The sequence below is a fragment of the Thermobia domestica genome, chromosome 6, assembly GCF_964235325.1.
Source record: "Thermobia domestica chromosome 6, izTheDome1.hap1.1, whole genome shotgun sequence".
Classification (NCBI taxonomy): domain Eukaryota; kingdom Metazoa; phylum Arthropoda; class Insecta; order Zygentoma; family Lepismatidae; genus Thermobia; species Thermobia domestica.
The window spans coordinates 84306599-84325865 of record NC_137459.1 but is presented as its reverse complement, the minus strand read 5'-3'; the positions used below and the strand labels follow the sequence as shown (position 1 = coordinate 84325865).

The 19267-nt window shown below is 34.8% G+C and overlaps 1 protein-coding gene across 3 annotated transcripts in view; it reads right to left on the bottom strand.

Annotated features, from left to right (window-relative positions):
* Positions 1 to 13657: 13657 nt before the first annotated feature.
* Positions 13658 to 19267, bottom strand: part of LOC145688082 (putative cytochrome P450 CYP44) — a 53752-nt gene continuing 48142 nt past the window's right edge. For all 3 annotated transcript variants that reach the window (XM_081761808.1, XM_081761807.1, XM_081761810.1), the window contains exon 10: positions 13658 to 19019. In XM_081761808.1, coding sequence (XP_081617934.1) covers positions 18862 to 19019 — 158 coding nt within the window. In that variant the 3' untranslated portion in view covers positions 13658 to 18861. The remainder of the gene's footprint in view (positions 19020 to 19267) is intronic.

Sequence of the window (19267 nt, the reverse complement as noted above, 5' to 3'; positions counted from 1 at the left end):
TATTTTAAATATTTTTTTTATCATTCAAGGTTACTTTGCTAATAAATCTTTAGCTTAAATATTGTCTAGTTAATTTGTATATACAAAGTAACATACTTATCTTTACAGTTTTTTTTTCCTTTTTTTAACTGGATGTGGTTTTAATATAACAGATTCAGTGTCTCAAGAATAAATTCTGTTTACTCCAATAACTCTCAACTCAAACCGGAAGATGGTGCCGCGGTAGTTCACTAGCAGCTGACAGGTGTAACTGAGGTATGAAGTTGACGATGTAGAAGGGGAAACCCATTGGGGATTCCGAGTCGTTTTGTAGTAGCACTGGTGGAATTCTGTCCTAGATATTTCTGTGTTTGTATCTCTGTCGAGACCAGTAATCCTGAACAGTGGTAGAAAATAAGGGTCGGGAAGTTTTTTTTTTAAGTAGTTGAGTGCTCACTTCTGGTATCAGGAGTCCCTGGTTTGATTCCAGCTCGTGTCAAGTGGACTTTGTGGTGAATAAATATCGTGTACGTGGGTTTTCTTACGGTTATCCTGTTTTCTCTCTCTTTCTTCATTCTACCATTTTTATTCATTACGTCATCACCGTCTGTCTTAGCCTCGTGGCATAACCGTGGGATGTTAAACTAGAAATTTGAATTTATTTCATATTTAAACCGAAAGGGGCCATTCTCTATTCACCATTTGTTTATTTCAATACTAATCATCAGGGCCCGGATTTTGTTGACCTAAAATTTTCTAAAAAGTGACCTATAAAATGACACTAAACTTCCTGTAAAATGACCCTAAAATTCACAAAAGGTGACCTTAAAACTTGCAGTTATTAAAACGTTTATTTCATTAAAACATTGACGTTTTTTGAATATCTATTTTAATTACCATTTCTCACTCATTTTCAAAAGTTTTGTTTCAGTTAGTTGCAGTCCATTGATCATTTGTGTCTTTGGTTTAAAAAAGAACAATAATATTAAAACTAAACTGAACAAGTTAATAAATAGCTAAGCATTTCATATTTGAGTTACAGATATATATATAGGTCTATATCCAGTTAAGCAACATATCAACATTTTATAAGCTGTGATACAACAAACTAACTCAAGAACTTTCTAATCGTCAGAAAATTTAGCTCATACCTTATTCAGCATTGCAGTAGATAACTGTAAACATTGTTACGATTTTATTGAATTAGCAGCCTTACTTATATACGGAGCAGCATCTGTTACAAAAACAACATGGTCATGTTGGACACCTTCAGGCCAAAGTAGGGATATCGATTTATCGAAAACTCTATATATTGTAAAATGGTTGACAGATTGCAACATTTCACCAGTTAGCAAAAATATTTTGCTAGGTTCGTCGGCTTTCATCGCCCCAATAATAATATTGAGTATATAGCGTTCCTTCACATTACTAGTCTGTCAATAGAAACAAAAATTATCTGAGTCCAAAGTTCCTCTCTTATTTTTCTTATTGTGTCCTCGTTACACTTTGGCATGTAATTTTTCCTAAGATTCGTTTCGTCTGGAATGGAATGACCTGTATAACGTTCCAGGAAATCCAGTAATTTTACATTATTGAGTTTCCAAAGAGGAATATTTGAAGACACAAAAACTTCACACAATTCTTTTGAAAACTGAGGATTTGCCTTTACTATTCGAAGCGCTCTCCACAAGTAACAACTGCGAACACTTGGTTTTATGTTTGTTTTCAACTGCGCGTAAATACTTCACTTCTGATGTACTTTTGCATAGTGTATCTTTTCTCTGCTGTCACTTTTACTTCACATACCTTGTAAAACAACATTGTACCGTCAGTACTAAAAATATCCTCACCAAATTCAGAAACAATCTGTCTTAAATGAGAAGTTGTAGATAGTTTAGGCCTCGGCATTCTACAACTGAAAGCATCAATTCACTCTCAAGTTGAAACTAGGATGCACACTTAAAGAATAAAATTTCGCAAGTGTAGATTGTATACACCAGAATAATAGATAAAAACCCTGTTTAAAATATTTGTACGTCTTCTAATCTATTTTTAGTTATTTACGTAGTCATATCCTTTGTGGTAAACAACCTACAACCATCTACAACCATTTACGAACCCCCAGCCCTCGTAAACCAGCTACATCTTAGTGTTCATTAACTTGTTAGGAATGCAGTTTTTCTACCCCAATAATCAGGAAGCAGGAAAAAAGATCATTTAACTTCGTGTTTTTTAAATCCATAAACAGTTTTCATTTTAAGATTTCCTTATGTAGAAGAAAAATAATAAAAAAGACTATAAGTTACCTAAAAGTTACCTTAAAATATTGAAAATTGACCTGAAACTTCAAAACGGTAAAAAGTGACCAAAAGTTGACCCTAAAAAATTTAATTTTTAGAACCAAGAGTTGATGGATATTGTTTTTATTTGAACTTGCCTTGTCCTATGCGTAACAGAAAAAAGTTGACTTGTCAACAAGATCCGGGCTCTGCTAATCATACAGTAAAAAGGACTATACAGGGCCGGATTGAGGGGAGGGTATAGCCCTGGGCCTCCAGGTGGATAGGGGCCTCCACTTTGATCAAAATCTCAACTGGCTATCTGAAAAGAATCAAGAAGATACAATCATCATCATAAAATAAAATATGACCAAAAATATGAAACATATTCCCTTGACTTTCCTACTGTACTTTCACAGAAATATATTAGGTGAAGTCAGCAGGGCCACATATTTCTTCTAACCTCGGGCCTCCAGATGAGTTAATCCAGCCCTGTGACTATATGTAGCAGGAAGAAGTTTTACAAGTGGATTCAGCATCCCAAGAACAGGTTCCATTTTCGTCTTTATAGGCCTTATTAAAAACGGAAGAGGTAAAAATCTATTACCGTATCATTTCCGGTTTTAATATTAAATCACTAACCGCTAGAACTCGACGAGACGAAATATTTGGATTTTTTTTATGTATTTGGAGTTAATGTATACCAAAAAGCTACAAATAAGATTTCAACTATGTATAGTCTTGATTGAAAAAGTCTGGCCACCTAGCCCTCTTCTGATAGCCCTGGGTTCTTACCTACAATCGGAAATAAATCAAACAAAATTTGGCCGAAAGGAATCTTTATTTAGAGACAAAACTTTAGAATTCCCCAACATACGGTGTCCAAAATATGCCTTTTAAAGCAAGGTAGGTGACCATGATTTTTTGAACAACCCTGTGTATCTATTTTGATGTTCAAAAATATCACTTGTTTTTGAGGAATACGCGACAAAACGTACTAGCGACAAAACGTACCACCGACAAAACGTACCACTTACCCTGAGGGCTGCTTGTGAAGGGTTTTCTAAAAACACTTTAAATAATGACAAGCGACAAAACGTACCATTTGCCTGGAGGGCTACTTGCGAAGAGTCTTCCAATCAGCCATCAAATAAAATCAGGCGACAAAACGTACCACTTGATAGGACGATATATAAGTATATATATATCGGCCAAAATAAGGTTAAAAGTTAAACAGATTGGTAGTGAGAAAAGTACCGATGCAAGACCAAGACTAAAACTAAGGCTAAGACTAAGACCATGCTTGCAAGATTCTCGCAACACCAAGACCATACCTGCTAGATTCTCGCCAGACCAAGACCAGCAAGAATCTTGCATATGCAATATTTGAATAATTGCTGATTTCCATCACACTTATCCAGGCTTTGGACCAGAGACGGATAGGCATTATTAGAGGGGCGCGGGCGCTTTCTCCCACAAGGGCCACCAGCACCTCAATGTCACAAATCAATTGCAGTTTTCTTTCTACAGTAAGTCAATAGTGTTAACAATTGACAATTAAAACCTGATATTCTTTCATCAGTATATTATTCTGAATTGTTTAAAATATTATATGAAGTTCAAGGAGAACGTATACTATATTACAAAATTAGCAGATGTTTTAGTGTACTAGTTTTTGATGCTACTGTATCTATCACTGTTGCATTCGAAATATTTTTTTTTAAAATCTTTTTCAATAGACATGAACAAAATGTTTTCAAATGTTCCTGAGACATGGTACTTGTTAGCCTATTTTTAATGTATTTCAGTTTATTTCAATTTTGAAAAAATTCTTTCACATGTTACCTGAGTTACGGGCAAAGTCATTAAAAATTTGTATGCTGGAAACCTGGATAAGTATTACTGCACAAATTACAATTCTGCAAAATTAAAAAGCAGCACATTGGACAATTTTTCAACATGTTTTGCATTCGCTTTCCTTGTAAACAAATGTATTTTCTCCTTATTCTGAATCACTTGCACCATCAGCACAGTCATTTTTCCTCGGTTGTGCTCATCATCAAGACTGACTTTCAAGGATATCCACGTCCTTCAGAAGTCCAAGAGAATACATTTATAGTATCCTTGGAAACTTCTTAACTGAATTTTTTCAGAAAATATGTAAGTTTATCGAAAGGCACGTCTGGAAGTTCTGTTACTTGGTTGAAGTGGCTAGGGTCCAAATAATCCATAAAGTACATTGCTTCTTGAATCTTGAAGAAATGCTCAAAACTACCATGTCCAATATTGTGTTGAATGCTTCGATGCAGTACCTGGTCATTGGATAGAAGCAACTTCATCTTCATATTCACAGGAAAAATCTTTGTCCATCTCTGAAGGTGAATTGTCGATAGGTCAATAGAAAAAAATAAATCACGTTCTAAGTCTTTAAATTTGTTATTGGCCCATTCTGCAAAGCTCAATGCTGCATTCTTAACGGATTCAAAATTATCTCTCTACTATTTCAGTTGGAACAGAGTAGTCTGCACCATCCGATAGGACTACACTAGCAGCACCCTCTATTTGGAGATAGTTTGACAGAGAGGTGGTCACTTGAAATATCTTAAGGAACATTTCTGCTGTCTGAATTGTTTTGAACTTCTTTTATATATGCCGCAAATGCCGCAGAAGATCTTTTATATATCCTTTCGCTTTACATTTAGCTTTTGGTTTGATATTTTCTGTAGAAGCAATTTTCTTAATTGTTATTGTCAACTCTATATACAAAGCACTTTTAAATGACCAAACTTTTTCTGAAAAACAATGTTTTTTCTACCATCTTGTTTCCGCAATAACTGTAAGACGCCTTTGTTAACATTTGATCTTCCAAATGTGCATTCGCTGATAAGACTCACGCATAAATATCGCACAGTCATTCAACAGAACAATGACACAGAATCAATGCAATTTTTTGTCAGATCACATATGACATGATTGAATATATGAGCGTAATACCACACATGTAACTGAGTTTCTTAGTAGTTAAGCGGTTAGCGCATGCGCCTTTGGTGTGGGAGATCTGGGTTCGATTCCCGGTGGGAGCTCCTTGCTTCGGATTTCCCGTAAATAAGTATGTCCCGTCTCATATAGCCTCGCTGCTAAAATGGCAATTAAACTCAAAATCAACTGAATCACACGTGTAACTGATCACAGGTGAATTGAAAAAATCTGAATATTGTCCTTGCATTTTGCTTGAGCCATCGGTGGAATTTCAAATACATTTCTTAATATCAAGATTCAACTTCTGCAGAATTTCCAGCAGTAAACCCAAAGACACTGGCATGTGGTAGATATGCATTTTACAATGACAACAATACTTTGTTTAACAACCATTTTAACAACATACCGTAAAACAACAGAGCACTGGCCTGAAATTACTATTTCTTGAGTAGTGTATAATAGAACAGAAAATATTGAAGCTTGAGAGACTTTTTTTGTAATATCTTCTCTGATAAGTGTACTGATAGCATTCAAAACATAATTCACCGTGTTTAGTAAAAGTTATGCGACCACTATCCTGCTTACTTCCTCGTATATGACTCTTCTCAGACACCTTACCTAAATTACTTTTAAGATGAACATCAAATTTGCTTAAGAAAGGAATAATATCCAAAAGGTTTCCATGATCTATAGCTGCGTCTTTCAGTTTATAGGCTGCTACATTTCCTCTGTAAATGATCCCTCTTTTACCAACGAGTTTCTGCACTTTGACAACTCGATACATTACCTGTCTGTTCTTCTCAACCTTATACTGCCGTTGTTTTACCTGCTCATGAGGAAGTAGTTTCTTAACATGAAGTAGTACGTTTTGTCGCGGATTAAATATCCGAAATGTTTTAATTAGTCCATGACAGGTTGTAATTTATATAAGTGGTACGTTTTGTCGTGGAATAAATATCAGAAATGCCTTAAGTAATCCATGATAGGTTGTCATTTATGACAGGTCGTCAAAAGTGGTACGTTTTGTCGCGAAAATTCAAGTGGTACGTTTTGTCGCTGGTACGTTTTGTCGGGACACCGTTTTTGAGACCGGAGATTTACAAACAATTTAACGTTTGCTGTTAAAGACGAATAAGTCCACCAAAGTCTTAAAGCAAGCTTCTGCCTATTACAGGAACACTTTCTAGACAAAATTTTATGTTTAAAAAAAGGTTTAAAATTTTCTTCTGAAAATAAAGGAAAATGAGTAAGTAAATAGTATTTCAGTTTACATTTTAAAATAAAAGCAAACTTTTATAATTTATAACAAGACTAGGTGACACAACGCAAAGATAAACACAAATCTTATATCTTGTGTCAAGCTACAATGACTTCTTGAGCGTCCCAAAAATATGACAAAAGTGTGTAATGAGTTAATTTTTACAGAGCAAAAATGGTGAGAGTTATTGATTTTAAAAAAAGTTATAGATTCGGTGTTCTTTGATTTGATTTTAAGTTTAGCGTTCCTTTCAGCAAAGACTTTGAATTTGACGATTAAGATTATTTTAGACCTTATTGACTCATTATGTCTACTTTCCGCCCGTAGAGACTTTTGATAACGTGAATTTTATATGTGTACATACATGACAAATCCCATATTTGTTGCTCTTGATCCCTTTCCGAAAAGTTAACGTAAAAGGAAATCTCACGAAATGTGGTTTTCCCCACAGGTTGACACCACTAGTAGATTATAACCTAGCTGGTAGGAAAATACATAAAGCCCCAACCAATATGCCATCTATATTGCCGTATCTTCTGAAATTCTTATACTTATCCTTGAATGAGTGCAATGTTCTAAAACTTATTTTGAGGTGGAAAATATCTATTTCTTCCAGTGTGCGTATCATGTGGAAATTTATAAGCAGTATTGCAAAATGCTGTAGCTTGACAATTTAAAATAAATGAGTTTTTCGTTTCATAGTATGAAACTACGATAGACTTCCAAACTATACGAATTCAACAATCAAACTTGAAGTAGTACTATCTGTCAATAACTGAAACCGCTAAAGATGGAAACACGTCAGATGTCTGGGCTGGTAAGTCAAAGCTGTTTGTTGGTTAGGGCAAAGCCAAGGAGGAGTAGCACAAGCTATGTAAGGAGGAGTAGCACATCACTGTATAGTGAGCAGATGGTGATTGTGTAAAATAGGCGACTTCTCTAATTTTCAATGTCATGTGGTAGACCTAGAAATCCAGTTATATTTGACTTGGGATCCATGTGCCGACCTCACATCTCTCAACTAAAAGCAATCTGGTAGGGCTGGAAAGCCCAGTAACAAATCGTCGCTGCGCCTCGAAGAACTACTATGTGTTAAAACCACAACTTTTCAGGAGAAGCAAAAAACATTCCACTCTTAAAATTTTGCCAAATATACACGGAAACATTTGAAAAAATATAATAAAATGGTTCTGCGTATATTATGCACTGGACATTGTTGTAACTTGCCTCAACAATATTTTATTAGTATTTTTGTGTTTACGTAGCGCATGTCGAGTCTATCTTTTGCGTCTTTATAAGCACATAGATAATCAATACGTACATTATTAGAATTTGAAGCCTTTAATGTCAATCTATTATTTTTTCATTGTTGTGGCGAAACAATTGAATATTCACTTGTCACATTTATAAGGGACGCTGCCTGGCAGTTTTGGGGTTTATTTGCACGACATAACTCATTTTCGACAAATATGTCACATAGCGGTTCTTCGAGGCGCAGCGACGAAATGCGTTTGAATTCGATGTGGTAATGATACATCACTCAACTAAAAGCTGTCTTTATACCTAGAAACCCCAGTAACAATCGCGCTCAGATCCATGTTCTTGCCAGATACCACTTAAATAGAAACGTCTAGTAGGATCAAATATCCAGTAACAATGTGATGACAACACATTACTAAACTAAAAGCTGTTTAGTAAGCCTAGAAACCCAAGTAATAATTGCGTTGAGGTGGATGTGTGGACCACACATTACTCAACTGAAAATCGTCTGTTAGACTTAGAAATCCAGTTACAACTTCACTGGGGTCAATTTGATTACCATGCATCACCCAACTTAAGCCATTCTGGAAGTCCTAGACACTCAGTAACAATCGCGCTTGGGTCGATATGGCGACCACATAGAACTCAACTACAAGCAATTTTGTTGGTCTAGAAATCAGGGCCGGCGACAGGATTCTCTGGCCTCTGGGCAACTGAGGAATCCGGGCCCCTTAATCCCGGTACATCCCACCCATACCCTCACTTAGTTAAGACCACAACTGCGAACTTGCAGATTATTTTGTAACCAAGACTTCTCTGTTTGATTATCAGCTTTTTCTCCACAAGAAATATGCACTAGGAAACATTTTCGAAATAAGAACTTTTTGACGGTTTAACACCTTTTACTACACAGTAGTCAAAACTAAGACTTAATTGAACATTTTATATTTAAAATTTCACAATTAAACGCATTTTTCTGTTTTTACTTTATGAAAATACAACTCTTCTAGCCCTCTTTCTTGCAAAGTCATCAATAATATCATCATATTTTAAGCTCTTTGCCAAATCAGATTCCATCGCCAATATGCTGAGATCGTTCATCCTGTCTTGGCTCATCGTTTATCGATTGACAATTTTTATTCTTTTCATTACGCTGAAACTTCTCTCATCTTGACTTACAGATACAGGGATGCAGCAGAACAATCTAATTGCAATATATATATATTAGGGAATAAGCTGTCCAACTTTATCTTCCTTAGTGCGTTCAAAAGTTGTAAAGGTTGTAATAACGTTGCTTCTGAGTTAGTCTTATGTATCGACTTTAGGTGTTTGATTTCATTGAAAATGTCAGTGTCTATGTCTTCTTTGTACGTTTGAAACAAAGTCAAACACTGCTTTTCGATTTCATTTTCATCTTCATTATGATATGACCAAATACACTGAAAGAGGTCACTAACTTTTTCAGAAAATTGAAATCTCTGAGTAAGGCCTCCAATGATAGTCAGGAAGCTTATAGAAAACATTAATTTTGAAATTCTCCTCCTCGTGTTTTACGATACGTCCCGTTTGATCATCACATCTTGATGAGGTTTCAAAATCTCTGGCCTCGTCATGGAAGATTTTTTTCTTTTCTTAAGTCTTTTCTCCTTGAAATCCTTTTCACATTCTATACTTTCTGCCATGTTCGCTGCCACTAGTTTTGATTCAGAATAAAGATTGCACCATTTACCCCGCAGATTCTTCAGTTCCTCAATTAGATCACCAATGCTTTTTGTGTCTACGTCGAGAGTTGCAGATCGGGTTTGTAAAACTTTATTCTTGTGATCAATAGTAACAAGCACTTTTAGCCATATTGTGGACATGATAATACATTCAAAGGATCTCAAATACTTCGTAACTCCTTTAGCTCTGTTTTACACTCTGCGGTTAGATTAAGCTCTTCACAGTCATTTAGGGCATGAATTATGAACGACAAGTGCTTGACAAAAGGTCGAAAGTTATCTACTCGTGCCGATCATCTAGTTGAGAAAGGTTATGCAGGGAGCATCCTATCCGTTTTTCTAAGTATTCCCATCTCTGTGGACTCCTGGAGAGAAAGTTGTATGTTTTTTGTAACATCCCAAAAAATGTTATTACTTCTTCACAGCACTCTGCGGCATTAACCCCACACAGATTCAGGCTCTGTGTGGTACAACTCGAGTTAAAGGGAAAATTGTTATGTTTAGTTATAAAGGGTTGAACGCCATTATAAACTTCGGCCATATTTGCACCGTTGTCATAACCTTGTCCCCCTACAATCCTTTAAAGGAACTGAGTTCTTTTCAAGTTCACTCATAATCAAGTTAGCAACATCCTCTCCTGTTTTTTGGTTGCAATCAACAAAACTTAAGAACCTCTCAGTATCCTTAAATTCCGATTCGCAATCTAATACGTATCTTAACACCAATGTTGTTTGCTCCCTGTGGGAGACATCTGGGGTAGAGTCAGCAATAATGGAAAAATATATGGATCTTTTCATCTTCTAGCACCTTCTGCCGAACTGTAGCACCACAAGTTTGGATAAACTCGTTTTGGGAATCTTTAGATAAGTAGTGCGCTTGAAGCCGTTTTCCCTCTTCTTGAGCGTTTTATATTTTTGAGATATGTTTTCTGAGTAATGGGTCAAATTCAGATAACAATTCCATCAGCCCCAAAAAGTTGCCATTGTTGGGATCACCTATCCTTTAAGAGGTCCCTCTGAAAGCTAAACCTCGCTCTCCAAGAAACATAACTACAGATAACAATCTTTGAAATATTTCTTTTCAGTATTTCGTTCTTGAGGCCAATTCATAATCAAGCTGCGAATGAATGTCTGAAGTTTCATTGAGCCGCCTTTCTAACTCTCTCCATTGGATGTAACTATTTTTGTGAGAGATGCTCCTCTCATGAATTGGTAGTTTGTCATACAGCTTCCGCCAGCCGTATTCCTTTTTCCATCCATCGTTACTCAATAAAACAGATTTGTTTGAATAAGATTTCTCACTCCCACAATTACTATCAAAAAGCCTACACGGAAAACAAAACAATGACTCTGCGGTATCACTCCATACAAGCCAGTTTCCACCATCATATTTTCTCACCAGTTGACTTGATTACGTACAGTATAACTATTAATACCGCTTATTGCTACGGGCTTTTGTCTGCATAAAATAAAATTTATGCATTATCTTCATTTTATTCAAATAAAAGGTGTTACTGGAATCAAGACATGTTTTAAATATCGAGGTGTTTCAGTCATGCATGTTAATGCTTCAGAAGTTTGGATAATGAACTTGGTGTTATCTATGCGTACTAGTTTCATTAGCTGCGCGTAACTGGAATTTTTAAATTCAGAACCTTCCTGATTTTAATTTACTCTTTCATTCTGAGTTCGAAAACAGAATAATAGAAATGTAAAGCAAAAAGTATAGTTACTGTAAGAGAGCCTCATGAGCAGCAGTGCTATCAGGTTAAGAGCTCGAGACCTTCTGACCCTAACAAATATTTAAAAATTCGTATTTATTAATCAATATTTTGGTAGATTACAAAGGAAATTTTCTTGTCAACTGTTTATCTTCCGAACATAGCTGTTAATTCTACTATCCATGAGTATACAGTTTAATTCTGTTTTAGTTTTTTAAATCATTTTTATCGCTGGATGAGACCCGATTTTCCAATATTGTTTCCTTAAGTAGAAGATCGGATAAATCAGACTGTATGAATGTGGCATTCATCTGTTGTTTTCACTTTGAGAGCTTTGAAAATCTAAACTGTGTGCTAAGCAATTGCAAAACAAGTAATGATTTATTTTCATGAATTAATAAATGAACTTGTCTTTATTTAACATATGCCTGTTTCACTTTTTAAAAAAATATTTGTAAAATGTCAGATGAATTTCGAAACTATAAATAAAACCAACTTAGTTCTTGGAGAAAATATTTGCAAGAAAAAGAAGTATGTAATAACGTCTTAAATGAAATAAAATTGTTCTGAAGACCTATGCCTCAATTTGACAGAATTGTATATTATCTTTCTTTACTTAAATAACGGCAATACCAAGACGGACATAACGATCAGTCTTTCAGTTTATAATGAATCTGTAACTTATGTTCGTTAATGAACACCGGAAATGCTTAAAAGATATTTTCAGGAAAATTGTTTTTCTTATTAGGTTCTCGACTAAAAGTCTTAATCTGTGTTGATGAAAGAGTAGGCTCATTCATTTCATACTTTATACTTAAGTGACTTCTGTGCTTTAAACTTGTTTTAGGCTCAAGCCCTGTTGATCCATTTACTCCCGATCTAATGTGATTTGGATCGACAAGGTCAGTCTTTTAAAACTCCTTAAAAAAAAATCAAAAACTGAATCTGATTGACAGCTAGCAATAGGGGTATCCGCCAGAATGTGTGCGGAAAATATAAAATTCCATAATGTATTTAAATCTGTTATTTCAATATTTATTTGGGAGAGTTGACAAGAAAACTATAGAAACATTCATTCATATATTGTACATGAGATTCGAACTTGAATCCTCTCTGCTAAGAAGCATGTCTCTTACTGGTTACGTCGTTACATTCGGTGCTAATATTTATTACAGTGTTTTATTACGAGACTAATGAAGAAATAATCCATAATTCTGGACACCAGACTCCAGAATATTCTGCTAAGACAAGATCCACTTTTTCACGTATAAATCTGGTTGTAAATATTAAAAAAAAAAAAAAAAAAAAAAAAGTTTTATTTCTTCCACACCAAATTCAGGGATTTTTCCTCAGTGACAATTATTTTGGTGAGAAACAAACTGCGCAACCCTGTGAGTTTTGGCAGAAACCATTTCTACTGAACACTGGTCGCCAGCTCTAAATTTCTAGTCGCCACTGGCGACCGAAAATTTTGCACCCTCGTTATATCATTCCGTTCATGAAGCTTTCGTTACGCTGAAGGATTCTTATAACTTCTAGATGAAATTGACGCAAATGAATTTCGTTCCACAGTGTGAAACTACGGAAGACTTCCAAAGTACCCAAATACAATATTCAAACTTCGAAGTAGTAGGCTATATCTACAACTATTGGTTGTAATGGAGAAATAAGTTCCAAGATAGAACCTGTTTCTGAATCCATATCAAAAAGCCATTACTCTCTAGCCTTTACTGTTTTTGTTCTATGGCGATAAAAATCGAAACCAAAAATCGTTAATTTGAACCATTTCAGGTTGGAATAGAGCGTTAAGGGAAGATATTGAACCATATCTTGGGACGCTGAATCGATTGCGAAAAAAGCAACTTCTAAATACCTTTCGCAGTTTCTGCTCTATGAAAATCAGTATTGAAAGCAGAAGTACTAGAAAATTCAACCACTTCCGGTTTCGATAGTGTTGCGGGTTGTGACTCTTGAAACGCTTGCAAGAAAAAATCATTTGTCGCTATAATTTTTAAATAAAAATATTGTATTGCTCAGCGAGCACTTAAATTTAAGTTGATAAGAACGAAAGTTGGTAGATATAAGTAAAAGAATAATTTGAATGCAATGTAAGACCACCAGCGAATGAAGCAAACGAATCAATTTTCTTCTGAAATAATTTGAGATATAGAGAGACCGTGCTTCTTTGGATGTTTGTTGCCTGTAACTATATTTAAATATATCTAAACTTTGACTGAGTGATATATTGTTGTGTTGACAAAAGAATACGTCTGAGATAGGTATTACTTTTGATTCTGACTATTTGTAAATGTTTGCAACAGAGGAAAATAATTCCAAACATTCCGAGTAACAAAACATTTGGCATATGAACCCTTTAGCTACATCCGTGTGGAACGAACTCAGGAATTTTCACAAAATCTCATCATATTTAATAACAAAAGGAAAAGAAAATGCATAAGTTTTGCCAAAGTTATGATTTATTGCAACTTAATAACTACATTTGGCACTTGCTTGAACATTCACATAAATAGAAAATACACGTAAGTATTATGTAACATGTAAAGAAACAGCAACTCATAAACATTTTGAATACATATAAACTTGGTTCCCAAAGTAATTAATTCCTATTACAAAATGATCTTTCCAATTTAACGTACATGTTTTATGAGGTAGGTAATGATTTTAACAAATGCAATATAAAAGTTATATTGTATATAAATTTAAAATGTATTAAAAATAAATTTTAATGTATACGCGTAATTTTTAAAACAAAAAGAGTAATAATTGATTATCTCTTGATATAAAGAATTATGAAAAACAAAAGCAAAACGGAAGATCCCTACATACATGACTTGCAATACAGTTTATATTTATTTTGGCTTTATTTCGTTCATAATTGCATAATTAGAAACACTCAAAGATTTAGTAAGTCATGTATAAAATTAATTATTTTTGTGTTTCATCCCGATCATTTTTCTCCAAGTGTGTAGTTTACTGTTCTTACATATAATGCGCAAGCAAACGAATTGATTGTTCCAAAAGTGGATCATTCTAAAGGGAAAAGAAAAAAAGTGTAGGAGGTGCCCTTCCTGGCATACTCTTTGAATGACTCGACTTTCGCACATAGCTATTTTTCTCACTGCAGTATTTGTTATTACTTACTAATTTAACACCCTCAATGCAGCTCTTACGAATATACACAGCCATGAAATAGAAGCAACCAGCCACGCTAAAATCCCATTTCTTAACTTTTGTCAAACATTTTCAGAGTCACACTTACTCATTTATTGATTCCATTCTACCAATCTATCCATTTATTAGTCTAATTCACATATTTTCCTCTGATTTCAACCTTCAAAGATAGTCTTACCTCCACTTTTCCACCCTAGACTCCATCTTCTGCCCAATCTGAACTATTATATTAATGCTACAGTATCGATATACATTCAGCACCACGTGACGGCTCTGGCATTTATAGCCGCCGTTCAAGATCTTTCATAATGCAAGTATTAATATTAAGGTTACCTTTCAAATTGCAAATATCTTTCGTATTTTCTTAGAACTATTATGTGTGCTGTTTATGCTCTATTTAGGGCATTAGGGTGTTGTTAGAGGTTATACACATCAGTAAATATTTCACAACACAAACTTCGAAATAGAGGATACTGTTTGCTTGGTTTTTGCTCGCTTTTGGTCAAAACTCGTATGTGCTGACTAATTTATATTTACTTTTCCTGGCCGACGTATGTCGTAGGAGCAGTGACAACGAGAAGTAATGAGGATGGGTGAGTGATTGGTTGGATGGTAGTTTGATTTGGAGTTTAACGATCCGTTCAGCACAGAGCTTATAAGGGACGTTGACTTACAGCTTACCGTGGGATCCTAACCACATGAACTCCCACTGGGAATCGAACCAGGGTCTCTGCGTACACTAACCATATAGCCACGAGGTAGTTCATGAGTAGAGGGAAAAAGTGAAGAAAATAGAGAGAGATGTCGTTAGTATACGAGTAGTAATAGATCCACGAGTGGTGTAACTGCGAAACCATTTACTTCGCCATTAAAATCCTTATTCGCCTATCACTACTGCCTTTGTCAAAAGGTCAGGTTTCTTGTTTTGCTTCTTATGTATGTTCATCTGGCTTACTAAAAATAGGAGATTCGCCAGTGAGGCCACAGAGCACTGAGATGAAGATGAACATGCGTGTACTGTTGAAATATTGTCAAGTGACTGCGCTTTATGTTTCCCACTGTGAGTAGTCTTCAAAATATAGAGATGTAAGCTGCCCCTGCTTTTTCTATTTCATTATATACCTCTTAAGCTACATAATGTCCCAAGTAAGTAGTTCCTGTATCATCTTTTATATTATCAACCTATATTTTGGTTCACTAGAATATTATACTTCGATTTCATGTTAGTCTTCATAAAGATACTAACTCTACATATTATCATCCGAAGAAAAATACTACGAAAATATCGAATGAATCACAAATCTTGTGTTAATAAAAAAGTTCTAGATTATCTCAAATAAATTACGAATTTAAAAACCTGCAATTATCATCAACAGTACAGTTACAACTAAATTAGCACTGATCTACCACAATAACTTATTTAGAACTCTTCATAATGTTTAACAAGATCTTAGATATATATATAAACTTAAATTGTAATGTAACAAAACATAATTCTTCTCTGAATAAAGGATACAAAACAGAAACATAGAACAAAATTGCATAATCATCTCTCCAAAAATAAACATCATACAAATTTCTTTTATAAATATATATAAAATTAATATATAAACATTATCAGAAAAATTTCCATGACGAATATATATAGGGTGGACAATTTATCTTGATCATCCGCTATAACGGAGAGACCAAAAGAGGGACAAAAGCGAAACTTTGCACGAAGCAACTATAAGAAGGGAGGCATCTTTGCACTATTAAACTGAAACATCCAACAAATAGTATTGCCAATCCAATATAAAGTTATGTGTTTTTAAATTGCACTACGTCAGATTATTACATATTTCAAATCAACATGTTAAACGAAAACTTAAAATACCACATTTATTATTCAGTATTGCCAACTAAGGATGTTAATATTATCAAAAACATCCAAAGTTTGGTAGCCTCTATCACACATACAACGCAACCCAGCTGGACAGAATAATGCACATCGAAAGTACCTTAGCGTTGGATACCATAGTCATGATATGACTTGTTTTGAATGAACAGCAACCAAGTTACAAGGGCTTGAAACCTTAAATTTTTTCGAAAGATTTTATTTCGAAAACATGCTAAATATGCATCATATCTAGTTACTACTATGGTTAGCAATTGGCAAGCAAATTATTTTGCCGTTTACAGCACTTCGATATCTCAAATCATTCCGGAAATATGAAAAGCATTGCTGAAGTTTGCAACACTGCTTAAACCATGTAATTGCGAGAACTTGTTGTAATTACAGCTACTACAAGTTATTCCTGCAATGCTATTAAAGAGAAGGAAAACAACAATCATTTTAAATATTTTCCAGAAATACGCCATTTTCAGCAGTGTTACTAACTTGATCAATGTTTATCATATCTCCGGAACGGTTTGAGATATCGAAGCGCTGTAAACTGCAAAATGATCTGTTTGCTAATTGCTAACCACACAAGTAATTAGGTATGTTTTCGAAATAAAATCTTTCGAAAAAAAAAAAAGTAAATTGTCAAGCCCTTGTAACTTCTTTCCTATTCAATCAAAACAAGTCATACCACGACTATAGTATCCAACGCTAAGGTACTTTCGATGTGCATTGTCCTGCCCATCTCCGTTGTGCTGTACGTGTGATAGAGGCTTCCAAACTTTGAATGTTTGTGATACTATAACATCCTTAGTTTGCAACACTGAATAATAAATGTCGTATTATAAGTTTTCGTTCAATATGTTGATTTGAAATACGTAATAATCTGACGTAATGCCATTTGAAAAAACATAACTTCATATTGGGTTGGCAACACTGTTTATTGGGTGTTTCTGTTTAATACATACAAAAATGTTCCTCTCCTTATAGTTGCTTCGTGCAAAGTTTCGCTTTTGTTCTCTTTTGGTCTCTCCGTTACAGCGGATGATCAAAAATTGTCCACCCTGTATAAATATTCGTTTAAAAATGAACTTCATAGGCACTACCATAGATTCAAGTAATAATATTAATAGAAAGGCACCTTCTTTACATTTGAAAACGTATCAAAAAGGTCCATTTTAAGCGTATCATTTCTATAAAATGGGAGATACTTCTTGCTCTAATTATACATACATTTAAACTTGCATTCAGTAAGTTTCTATAAATACAGTTTAGCTATGTACTACACAAAATTACAATCAACCATTTTGAAATGACAAGATTTTGGAACAACGGCAAAAGCAAAGAGTAAAGCAGATTTTTGTGATTTTCTCGTTTTTGTAATCCACAGCTTAGTCGATGTTCCAAAAATAACTTCTCATATTGAATAAACGCTTATAATTTGGATTACATCAACTAGGACGATGGACATCAACATTGAGAATATATACTGCAAATATAGGGATTAGACAAATGAAAAGGTGAAGCCAGTTTCTGGATGGTTACATGCCACTAAAGAAGAATTTCGTGAACCTAGAGGCAAGAATTTAATTATTGCAAAAGCCCACAAACCCATCACATAGGTGCGCAGTTCCTCATCTACTCTGGAACGTCAACTTCAGTTGAACTTCCTGAGGAAGCCAAACAAATAGAAATCACAAGATGACATGTCCGGAGAATACGATACATGTCCCACATCTCCCAACGACATTGTCCCAGAAAATCAGTTCCTTCCGACTTACGATTGATGATCGAGTATTACTTTTCTCTGATGAGTGTCGATCGGTATAGTGCCTTCCGCAATTCAGATCCGTATCGCAGTACATTAAGAGCAAACAACATGCTACCTTCACAAATTCACAGACACCCAGAAAACCTCTATATAACTCCCCCCCCCCCTTGTACCGCGCTTATGGTTTCCTCAAAGTGTAATGCCTGACACACGATATACTCATGTAAATATCTTAATCTTCTCGCAGATCTCCCAGCGCGTCGCTGTTCTACATCATGTTCAAAATGTTTTAACGAGTTTGACACCTTTCCACTTGACCAATACTAATAAAGAACAGACTTATCAACGTAGTCCTTTAATAATAATAAAATAATAATAAAAAAAAATAGTGACGAAGTAACGTCAAGCGAGTGAATAGTATTCCACAATGTAATTACTTTTTAATCTATTTCATCTTAGTTACATCTCTTTAATGGATAGAACACATCCACTTTCTTCTTAACATTAATTGTGACATATATAAACTTCTACCCTGTTGTTCATTGTTTGAAAATTACCAATATAGTTAAATTCATGCAGCTTATTTGAAACTTACAGATTCATGTGATTTAAAATATCGTTAATGATCTGCTTTACGATTGTTGGAATATGAATACAAAACGAGTAACTAACTGCCAGCGACAAATCCTTGAAGTATGACAATATGTGCATTTTCTTCACAAAACTTTTGTCTCATTTTTTAAAATTGGTTTTACAACAAGTACTGGCATTTAAGCAATTTACTAATATACTCAACTGGGATTATATGTACAGAGCGTGTTCAATATCGGGGAATGAACTGTATTTTCAGTGGCTCCTCAGGGAACAGCAATGTGTCGTATACTTGCTCCAAAGGTTTTGGATCAGGGTAACATAACTTAAAAGACTGAAGAATTCTGCACAAAACAGTATGTAAATCCTGTTCCGCAAATCGTCGACCTGTTGACAATAAAATATAAATATTAGTTGTATTATATATATGTGGATTAGTTTTGTTCATTTCTTTTATTAAAGCTAAACGTTCTTTTTCAGTACGAAAACTACACAAGACGTCAGTCTACATTTAATGTAATGTGAAGAATCGAGTGCCGCAACTGAGATGCTTCCATGCTCCACGGTCTTCAGCTAACCTCCTCGTATCCACGTACGGTCTTTCTGTTTTGATACCGTTCACCAATTGTAGCCTC